This window comes from Arachis duranensis, chromosome 3 (assembly GCF_000817695.3).
Source record: "Arachis duranensis cultivar V14167 chromosome 3, aradu.V14167.gnm2.J7QH, whole genome shotgun sequence".
Taxonomy (NCBI): Eukaryota; Viridiplantae; Streptophyta; class Magnoliopsida; order Fabales; family Fabaceae; genus Arachis; species Arachis duranensis.
Genome location: NC_029774.3, coordinates 106,374,082 through 106,386,451, shown reverse-complemented (window position 1 = coordinate 106,386,451; position 12,370 = coordinate 106,374,082). Strand labels below are relative to the sequence as shown.

The following is a 12,370-nucleotide window of genomic DNA, read 5'->3' as shown; positions in this document are numbered from 1 at the left end:
ACTCATATTTTTTAATTAAATAATCAAACATGATATAATAGAATAATAAATATGCAATAGACTAATAGACTAATAAAACTTGTTTATTGTAGTATAATAAAAAATTATGAAATTACAAATATGTATTTATACACAGCTGATTAGTAAAATTTCTATGCGACATAAATAGTATGATTGATTATTTTATACTAAAATATTTTTCTAACTTACAATTAAAAGACTCATAGATTCTTTCGACTAATGATGAAAAAAAAAACTAAAGTATTTTATAAATGTTTTTATAACAAAATCTTTTAGAATTAATTTTAAAAATATCCTTTTAAGTTAAAATTTGTTAAACTATATTTAAGAATAAAGTATAAATTTTACTTTAAAAAAACTAAAATATCTACAGAATTCATTTAGGAATTAAAATGCCCTTAAAATACGACCTTTATAGTTCATTTTTATTATAAAATGTTTCAAAAATATATTTCAGTCTTTTAATACATAAAATTAAAGTTTCTATAAATTCTAAAACAATAACCATCTTTATTAACTTATAAGGTATTTTAGTTTATGTTAACACTAAGATAAAAGGGTATTTTACCTTGAAGATGAACTACAATAGCATTTTAATCTTTTTAAAATTAATACTAAAAAATTATTATAATTTTTTACAATGAACTTGTAGATATATTAGTCCTTTTAAAATTAAATTCAAATTTTAATTCATAATACAATTAAACAACTCTTAGAAGGGATTTTTAAATAATTCTTAAAGTGTTATTTTTATCAAAAGATTAAAAAGGGTACTTTAGTTTTTGTTTTAACATTATTACTCAAAATGATATTTTAGTCTTTTCACCGTTTATTCGAGAGATATTTTAATATAAGATAACATATGATATACTTTTAAATATAATTGACATTTGCATTAAAATTATAAGAACGCAAAAATTTGGGGTTTAAAATATAATTTGATTATTTTTTATTATATAATATTAAATTAACACATATTTAACTTTAAATAACGTAAAAAAAGTAATTTTATCCTTAATCAAGAGAAATTCGGGAGAAACGGTCAAATATTAATATGATATGATAGATTAATTCATCGGTGTAATATTTAATTATGTGAATATAAAAATAAAATAAAAATTTATGTACAAATTTTTATGTAAAATTAATATAATTAAAAATTATTAAATAATTTAATATATTTAACTAATTTATTATCTAATAATTATAATTATTAATTTCGCATAAAATAATTAGTAAAAGCATTTAACACAATGCAAACTCTTACGCAATTTTCTTACAATGTCTTTCTATTGCATATTCTGTCAACAAATGGAAAGCCGCACATTAAATTAAACCAGAGGGGGAAGGGGACTCAAATTGACAAGACGACGAAGCTATTTATTGGTGTATGAATAAATTTGGTAACAATAAAGATGTCTTTTATTTCTAAGAGATGATTTATTACTTTCATGTAAAGTTCCTAAAAAGGAACAAAATATCGTCCTAAGGAGTAGCAAAAGTAGAAGCCATATAAAAGCAACAATGCATGTTTCTTTGGGTTAAAAACTTAAAATAAAGGTTGCTTCTGTTTTTCGTTGTTAGTGTCAATCTTCGAAGCCTAGGGAAGAGGTTATCATAATTCATAAGGTTTAAGATTAGCGTGCATTCAGTTGCAACTTACAAGCTAATGGCTAGGATCATTTGGTGAATCTCTTAAACTCTTTTCATCAGAGCAATGATGAAGAAAGAGGTGTTTATTATTATTATTATTATTATTATTATTATTATTATTAGGTGAATTATATAATATCTAATGATTCCAATATATATATATATATAATTGATTGTGCTCAATTTGTCAATTTGATGATCACGTGGCACCATTATGAGCTAATAAACCTTGATTATTCAAATTGGTTTAGCTGTGAAAAAAATATTCTACAAATATAAAAATCAACTACTTAATCATGTATTTAATATGTCATATGTGTTATTTTACATTTTTTAACAAAATAATTAATTGATAAAAAAATTAAATTTTTTTATAACAAAACAATTAATTTTGTTATAACATTGAAATAATTAAAATTTTCACTTTTTACATTAGGATAATAATTTTTTTTATAAAATTTTAAAAACACTATATTCTTATATTTTTATTTTTGTTTTAAATATAAAAACGAATATATAATCATTCTATATATATTCTTAAACTTTCAAGTTAAGATAAAGAATATGTTAAATTTTAAAGTGGTCTTTTGAAATTAATCACTTACATCAAAAAAATTTTAAACATTTTAATTATACTGTCAAAGTCTTTAAAATTAAAAAATGTGTACCACATTAGTTTTCACTTTTTTTTATCGAGTTACTCGTCATATTGTGACTTACCTAACATATATCCTTTTATGCTGGACTAGATGAAACAATTTTATTTTAGTTTTGACGTAAATACTTGATAAAATGACGTTATTTAACTTTAATAAATCACAAGACTGTGTTATGTTCCCAAAAAAATATATTATTACTGAAGTTAAATGATGTTATTTTATCAAGTATTTAGTATATTTAATATCAAAATTGAAGCGATATCATTTAATCTAATCTAACGTAAAAGAGTGTCAAATTATTCATAACATATTATAATTCTTTTAATCTAAAAAATATTTATAATATAATTGAAATCCTAAAAATTTAGTGTGTTTGAATTGTAGTTTGTCAAATTGGAGTTTGAATAAAAGTGATTTTATAGAATTGATTTTGACTAGAAGTAAATTTGTGTCAACATGATTTATGTTTGGCAATTCTATACCAAAATTGATTTTGATAAAATAAATATTGTTTGGATAATATTAGTTAAAATCACTTTTAGATAGATAATTACTTAAAAGAACATGATATTAAATTATAAAGTTATCTTTTTATACATATTTAATTTTTCTTTTATACTTTTTTTCTCATATATTTTTTATATAGTATATTTTTAGTACTCTTAGTTTTTTTTAGTACGCTATAATTTTTAACTATTATTATTATTTATGTTTTATTTTTTTGTTTAATTTATTTTACCTAATGAAATCAATAAATTCTATTATAAAAAGATAATAATAAATATAATACACAAAAATTACAACTATAAAAATATATAATGTCAAATAAAAAAATAATAAAAAAAGCTCGTATAGAGAGAAATAATAAGAATTCTATAAATGATGTAATAATATATATAAAGGATAAAGTTGATAAAAGAAGAAATAAATGTTGAATATAGTGGCTAAAAGTCCGTTAGTGTAATGGAGAAGTTAAAAATTCTTGTTTCTTGTAAACGTGATTTTAAAAATTAGCCAAACAAAAAATTGAAGCTTTTAAAAAGCTGTAACGTACTTTTTTTTCTTCAAACATAGTTGCCCAACACACCCTTAATAAATAGTCAATTTCAAAGACTACTTTTAAATTTAAACCGATTAGGACTTAATAGTATGCAAATTTGGTGTAATATAATCTGAGAATATGCAAGACGAACCAGCCAGAAACAATGCTTCACAGAAAATCTATTTGATCGAGATTAACGGAGATAATAAGGGGGAGAAGTTTGAATCGTTTCATTCAAGTGATTCTTTTTCCACGCACACACGATCGTATTCGTATACCACAAGGAAGAAATTGCGAGCAATGAATAACTATCTAGATAGAATCCTCCAAAATTGACGTCATGCCTGCGGTAGTAGATAGATTTTTAGAACATGACAAAAGAGGTTAATCATTCTTTCAAAAGATTGGACAATTAATTTGACTGCTGGACCAACACATGCCAATAAGAGGAATTATATGCCAATTAATTTGACGCACAAACTGTCGTATTACGATTAAATCATCATCAGCCTATTAAATTAGCAGTAATATAATTAACCACCATTAGTATTGCAACGTGATTAATCAACATATCAGAAGCTTTATAGAATTTCTTTAACTACTATAAAACATATGACGCAACTCCAAAAGTAGGAGGATATGTTCAACCAAAGCACTATCTAGAGGATAAGATCTTTGATGGATAAATGTCCCCTTCTGGCAATCATGAAGGATGAAAAAACACTTGTCAGCTAATTCGTACAAGATGAAATTTAAGGCAAAGAGCATGAATATCTATTTTTTTTCACCCCTTGAGTTGATTAGAATATAGTAATTGTACAGAGGGGGAAAAAGTTTGAGATTTGCACGCACACAAATATATATATATATATATATATATACAAATATTTTGTCACCAACATTCATTTTGAATTACAAGATATTAAGAACTTTGATGGCCATTTGTATGAATATATGATCATATCGTGCTAATAAAATCTTGATAAAAATGCTATTTATCCTTTAGAATTCAGTCTTTGATCAATTTTTATATTTACTTTCATGTATTAGTTAGTTCAAAAAATTAAAGAAGTTATTGATTTTTTGTTTTTTTTCTCCTAAAAACTGAATAAAAAATAATATTTAAAAAATACATAGATGTACTGAATCTTGATATAGCAGTAGCCTGGGACGGTAGTGGGACCTATATTCGGTATTGCCCTTACCGGGTATTTGTATGATTAATTGGGATCCAACCTTAGCGTAGCCAACAAACCAAAACTTGATACGTAGAAAGTTTTCCATGTTTCACCATCTCAGACAATGTTTTTTAACTAACTTAGCTAACTAGCATATGATTATTTGAGATTGGAAAAAGAGGTCTCAACACACCCAAAATTTGAATGTATTACAAAGCCAACTGAACAAGTTATAGTAGTCACACTTGCGACTAGCATCTCTGACCACATTGCCCCACACATCAATTATAGTTATAGCTAAATAAGTTGTGATATTTTCTTTGAGATTCTCAAACAGACTCAGAGCATATGTTATCAGAAAATTGCCTACATCCGAAACAAAGATAAACATTATTGACCAGACAATTGCTCGTTACTTGAACATGATGAGACTCATTACCGCCCAGCAATATTGACACGTGCTATATATAATCCCGTCAGTACAGCCACATTTTTTGGCGTGGACGCCTCTGATTGTAACACGTAAAAATAGCCACGAGGATCTTTCTTTAGCATCACTTTAAATTAAATTGAAGAAATAAGCAGGGGTTAAAGTTACAAGAAACAAAGGGTGGCCCCTCTACCCTAATGAGTTCCACCAACTAACCGAAAATGAAAAATTGCGGGGGATTTGGGCCGCAATGTTGGGCCCAGTACCAACTGGAAGGCCTGTTGTCGCTGCCTTGGAAGGTATATTTGTCCAAAAATTGTCGTTTTGTGATTGCCAAAAAAAAATTGTCGTTTTGCTGAATTTGTGATGTGTATCTGGAGTTATTGTCCGAATAGTATTGTTCTGCATTGATGTTTATGTGACGTTTTTGGAGTTTTATTTTTTCTTGAGCGATTGCATATTCACCAACGTGGATGGGTGAATGTAGTCATGGACATTTTGGGATGAGCCGTGGAATCTGTTTAATGTCTAATGTTGGTTGCAAACTTAAGAGCGGGCAATCACTTCAATCAGAATAAAATGTTTCACAATTCCCTCGACGCAGCACATGGCATGTAATTTAAAGAGGCTAAAATGCCGCGCCTTGATACAGAAAAGGTATAACAGATAAGATAAGTAGATAACATGTCCCAGCACTTCAATATGTCTTGTTTTATATAATTAAAATGAAAAATACTTTGTATGCATAATCCAGTCCTATCACGGACAACCATAGATCATTGTGCTGAACGTTTTGCTGTTCAAGAGCCAGAAGAGGGGTGTACAAAAGGCACAGACAACCAAAATTTCACATACAATCCAGAGAGTAAATGAGTAAGTTAACTATCTAAAACATGAAACTATAACAAGATTTAAATTAAATTGGACTCATTTTAAATTATAATATAAAAAAAATTCAAGACTTAATCTAAATTCTAATAACTATAAACTTGGCAAAATTATTATTTTATTTAGAGTTTAATTTTTGATACAATGATATTGTAAAATATTTTGTTAGATCATGTTTGCTCTTTTGAATGATTATTTATATAATTAATATAAAAAATAATTATTTTTATTGATGTAATATTATATAATCAAATATTTGTCTAAATTATTTTATACTGATATTGTATTAAAATTATTTTTTTATACAATTAAATTCTTTTTTTTTAGCTAATTAAATTCTTTTATTTATGTATTTTCCGTGGAAAATCTTTTTTTTTTCAGGCCCCTTATTGTAATGGCCCATGGCCCATAGAATAAAACCTCCACCTCCATCCCAACGATCAGAGAAAAGGCGTGTCTTTTTTTTATTTTAATTTTTGGTATCAATAAGAAACCGAACATGTAACTAACGCTTGGCCCATAAATCCACACAGTCGCCGCCTCCTACCAAACTAGGTTAGAAAGCCCCTTGGTTCAATATCTAGTTATTGAATAAAATATAAAAATTAATCATTATACATAAGAATAAACTTTTATCTATAGAAATTGTTATTATTTATATATTTGTTATTATTTCACATATATTAGACATATTAATAATACAGGACATAAGAAATTCTTTCTGCTTTGACTAGTAGGCAAAAGTAACACAATAATGCCAAAGTTCGTCATTTTCATTTTATTTCTCATACTCAACAATTTGGCGAAATGCTAATCTACTTCCAATGGGAAACTTCGACGAAACTAGCTATAGTAGTGAGTGATCATGGCTTTTACAATTCTTTATGACCAATTTCAAGTATGTGCAGCCATGATCCACGAATCTGACTGTATATGTGTATCCAATGTTGTATATAAAAATGTGCAATAAGCACTTCCATATTCTTCTTGGTCAACAATCACGTTTCATTTCCCAGTTGCCAATATTGCCACGTCTTTGATGAAAATGATATAAATCAAAATAAAATTTAAAAAGAAAAAAAAAATAAAGTAACGAAATCAGGTTCTGTAGGCACAGCCTCCTCCTGTTCAACCTTTCGGCAAAATTACTTTAGAATATGCATTAAATTTAACGTTCAACTTTAGTAACTTTATGAGATCGAAAACAGGTGAAGTATAATGTCTGCGTATAATTTAATGATATTCCACCTTATTACTATAAGGTCAAACTTCCATGCACATGAATTCCAGTTATATGTAGTTACGTGCATCAGTTCTCCAATTAGTCAAAGACAATGGATATTGACCAGACCAGTTGGTATGAGCATGCCGCCCTCATTTTTCACCTTCTTAGATTATTATAGTGCACGCATTTAAATCCTATATATATATGCCATGATTTATGTAATTCTACAGCCCTTAGCTTCTTTAGCAAACCTCTCTAATTCTTAATTAATCAATAATGGACAATAATCACCAAATTTTGTTCCCTAGCTCATCATCATCTGATTTTAAGGTTTCTAGTAGCAACAGTTTTCTTGATGTTAAGAAAGGAGATATTCTAAGAACTCCAAATAAAGAATCATCAAGCAAGAAAGGTGGGAAAGAGACGAAGAAGCAGCACAGATATGTTTTTCAAACAAGGAGTCATGTTGATATACTTGATGATGGCTACCGCTGGAGAAAATACGGGGAAAAGTCTGTCAAAAACAATAAATTCCCTAGGTTAATATTTGTATTAACTATATAATTTGATCTTTATCTCATGCATTATTTGGATTCTAATTTTTGTTTTTTTTTGGGTTCAATTATTTCAGGAGTTACTATAGGTGCTCATACAGAGGGTGCAATGTGAAGAAACAAATCCAACGGCATTCCATGGACGAGCAAATCGTGATCACAACCTATGAAGGGGTCCATATTCACCCTGTCGAGAAATCTACTGAAAGCTTCGAGCAGATCTTGAGAAACTTCCAATACACAACTAAGTCCAACCCTATTATGTATCTCCAACAACCTAATTAGGATTTATATATATGGGACTATGTATTGATGCAAGCTGACATTATCTCAACCATATTCTTTATTTCCGTACATAAATGACAATTCAAATCCTCATTTGTTGAGTGGTTATTAGTTTGATATATATCAATATAAATTTATAATTATAAACTAGATTGTGTTTCTCTTTCAATTTTGAAGAAGTATCAAATGATTATCATCTTATCTTTTGAAAATTAAGAATGTTAGCGACGAAATTTTATATTGATATTCATAAAGGATCGGATAATATTATGTTATTAACAACTAAAATTAATTATTCGATTGGTTCTTAACAATTAATTTCGTTAGTCACTTAGGTTTTTAACTTCGTCAACTCTAACAGAAGACAAAATGGTCCTTAACAACTCTAACAGGGGACAAAATCATCCATGACAATTCTAATAGGAGACAAAATAATCCCTGACAACTCTAACAGGAACAAAATTATTCCTGACCCATTTATTCGAAAACGACACTATTCTTCCGCAATTTTCATCATATCTCACATAATTCTAACATTCATGCCCTCCTTCTTCACGTTCACAGTCTTCTTTTCCATCTTTCCCTTCCTCCTCTTCAGCTTCAAGATCAAGTCATGGTGTAACTGTCATGCGTGTCGCACCTATCTCAACATGTCATGGACTACACACTTCCTAAATCTCTGTGACTGGTACACCCACCTCCTCTGTACTTCATCCACCAGAAGCATCCAACTCTACGTCCTCGATAACAGCATCATCTCCAACTCCGACAACGTCCACCATATTCTCAAGACCAAGTTCCACAACTATCCCAAGGACACGTCTTTCTCCACTCTTCGGCAAGCAATATAGATTGTTGGGATGGACCCCGAGTGCTTCATTCCTTCTCTCATGGAGTCCAAGTTGGCAGACAACTTCGACCTTGCATCCAAGCTATCAGTACAACGAGCAATGTCACTGTTGTCGCTCATATGAAAACTCAAGTGATTACTGAATATTATTGGTTCAGAGAAGAAGTTGAAAGAAGTGATCAGAGTGGTAGACAATGTAGTCATAGAGATGATAAGGCAAAGGAGGAGTGAGATGGCGATGACGACGGGTTTTAACAAATCAGACTTGCTGTCTAGATTCATGGGATCCATCAAAGACGATAAGTACTTGAGAGACATAGTCATTAGTTTTCGGAGTATGAATTAGTTGAGAACAAGTTGAGAAATTTTCTTTTTGTAAATATTGAAGTTGCAGAGTGTGCATTATGTAACTTGAAATTAAAGTGTTAAACTGTGAGTGTTATGCGAGATATGATGAAAATGGGAAAAAACAGTGTCGTTTTCGAATAGAGGAGGTCAGGAACTATTTTGTCTCCTGTTAGAGTTTCCAGGGACTATTTTCTCCTCTATTAGAATTGACGGAGTAAAGGACCTAAGTGACTAAAAACATTAATTATTAGGGATCAATTGAGTAATTAATTTTAATTGAAGACTAAAATTAAAGTGTCTGGTTAAAAATTCTTTGAGGACCAAAATGGATAAATACTCTAAACAAAATATTATGCCTACCAATAAAAAAAAAATAAATACCAAATTAATTTTGTATTTCAATATATATTTTATATAAGTGGTTGCTGATTCTAATAAAAAAGTCTTAGGGCTAACACTTTAATTAAAATTTAGTCAGTAATTAACCATAAAAAAATATATAATTCTACATTAATAAATATAATCTCATACTATTAAAAATATTAATAATAACTAATTAATAATTACAAATCACAAAAATACTAACCCCTTAACATTACTGAATTCTAATACTATTGATAACTGAAAAGACTAATGAAATTATTTTGTTAAAAAAAGTGAAAACCCAGTATAAAGTAGCAGTTACACTCAAGTAGTATTTTGCAATAATCATGTTAAGTATATTTTAAAAATAAAAAAATTAATATTAAAATAAAATATAAATTAAAATATAAAATACATACTAAAAATAAATTAAATAATATATATATTTATATATAAATACATAATAACTAATCTTGATGTAAAAATAATATTTTTAATTTTGCAAACAACATAACTAAATATACGCTTTTCTAATTAATGAAACGCCTATACAACTTTGAGAGATTCAAGCTTTGTCTAACAAGACTACATCACCTATTGATATCGACGACTAGATGAATTAGCCATATCTCTAATCTTGATTCTAAAGCCATTGAAATTCAATCTCTTCTATATCGCACTCACTTTATCGGTGCGAGGTCTAGTTCTATAAAGTTATTTTTATACAACATCTCTAAAATAAATTTTTATTTTTATATCTTTATAGTACTATAAATAAAAAGATTTTTTTGTTGACACATTACTCATACATTAAATTTAGAAATTTATTTATTTAGGTATCATTATTAAAAATTTTAAATTTTTATTTATAAATTATAATTTATTATTTATTTAAGTTATTACTTTTTAAATTTTAAATACGTTTTTTTAAATTGTTAGGTATTTAATTTTTAATATTGTTGAATTAATTATTTATTTAGATGTCATCAGAAAATTCTTTTAAAAATTATAAATTATTATTTACTTAGGTTGTTTATTATTTTTTAAAATTTTATTTATAAATTATAAATTATTATTTAATTAAGTTGTTACCTTTTAATTTTAAATTATTTGTTTCGATAGGTTATTTTGCTTAAATTGTTATTTTTTAAATTTTAAGTTATCTGTTTAAGTTATCTTAAATAAGTTCATGTAATTATTGATTATTGTAGTTACCTCATATTTCTAAGCTAATAAATTAAAATTTTTGAAAAAAACTAATCTAAATTTACTTTAATTTAAATTTATTCTCAAACTAATATGTTTTTGAAAAAACTATGTTCTATTTAAACAAATTAAATAGAAAGATAAAAAAGTCAGCTCACATAATAACAATAATAAGAGTTAAATATCAAATTCGTCCCTAAAAGATACTAAGATCTCCATATTAATCCCAGAAAGATAAAGTTAATCAAAAGAGTCTCCGAAAGTTACCCAAGCTAATCACGTTTGTCTTTCTGTCAACTCCATTGGTGACCTGGCTAACACTGCTCACATGTCTCGTTAGCTTCTAGCATAGAAAAGGCCAACGTGTCATAACCTATTGCTGACAAGGTAAGTTTGGAAAAACAGTTCAAATCAGTCCCTAATTATTTGAAACCTAATCCTAAATTCGACGATAAATACATCACCTTCAGCAATCAGAGGGACATATGCCTGGGTTAGTGTCGAAATTGCTGGTTTGGGGCGACGATGGAGGCAGAAAATGGAGGCCGTGGTGGTGGTGTGTCATTCTTCTCGAACGGCAGTAATGGTTCCAGCGCCTCAATGCGAACCAGGAGGAAAACCCATGAGGAATCATGTTTCTGTGGGCTGAAGGCTGCCGTAAGAAAATCTGGGACAGCAGAGAACCCATATAGACTATTCCGTGCATGTCCAAGGTACCGGGTGAGTCTTGTGTAAGAAGTTATATGTTTTCCATGTTGTTTTGTGTTTTGGGGTTTTATTTAATTTTTTGTTTTCTGATTTTTGAATTTGCAGAAGGGCAGTCACTGCAATTACTTTAAGTGGGTTGAGGATGATGAGTATGAAGGGATGTGCGAAAGTGGAACAAAGAAAGATTATGGGGTTGAGCTGCAGGTTGATAGTGACTGTGATGAATGGAGGTTAAAGGTGGCATGGAGACTGGGCAGCTTGGAAGCTGAAGTAAAAGCATTGAAAATGTTAATAGTTTTCCTGTTTATGGTAGTTGTGGTTAATGTGATCATTTGTAGTTTGTTATCTCGTTCCAAGTAAAATAAATTCTGTTGAATCATCATGGTGTAATGAGATGAATCCATTGAATGAGAATAGATGTTGCATTTGGTTTTTTAAGATGAAGACAACACAATCTAATTCAAAGGTTCCAAACCAATTCGGATCACTATTACAGTAAGATGTACTAAGGAATGGACATAATCAGTAGTCAAAGTACTCTTAAACATTGAGTAGTCAAAGTACTGTTAAACATTGAGTTGCCATAGAAGGCTACATGTCACATTGTCTTAAGGACCAAAATAAAAAGGTTTAACATGAGGATATAGACCACAGCAAAGTCATAAGCTTTTACATGAGGATACAAACCTTAAAAGTATGCTAGACCAAAATAAAAGGGCATAGTACAACTTTCAGTTACATAGATAACCAAAATGTAGATAATGGAACTTGAATTGCCTTGTACAAAAAAACATAAAGTATCCTCACAGAAAAACAAATACAACCAGAATACATTTCAACACCAATCAAAGTCATTTATCAGTCTTTCTTGGGGGGCTTGAAGCCTGGAGTTGGAACGAAGGTCATAAAGTTGGCCAGTTTTTTAGTAGTGGATGAACTAATCTCCTTGATTATCTTAGC

General features: G+C 28.6%; 1 protein-coding gene across 1 annotated transcript; it reads left to right on the top strand.

The window, feature by feature from the left end:
* Nucleotides 1–7,341: 7,341 nt before the first annotated feature.
* LOC107480007 (probable WRKY transcription factor 75) lies at nt 7,342–8,082 on the top strand. The gene is made up of 2 exons (XM_016100131.3): nt 7,342–7,635; nt 7,728–8,082. Exons 1-2 carry the CDS (start codon nt 7,373–7,375, stop codon nt 7,933–7,935), a joined length of 471 nt encoding a protein of 156 aa, XP_015955617.1. The 5' UTR covers nt 7,342–7,372; the 3' UTR covers nt 7,936–8,082.
* The last annotated feature ends 4,288 nt before the right edge of the window (nt 8,083–12,370 follow it).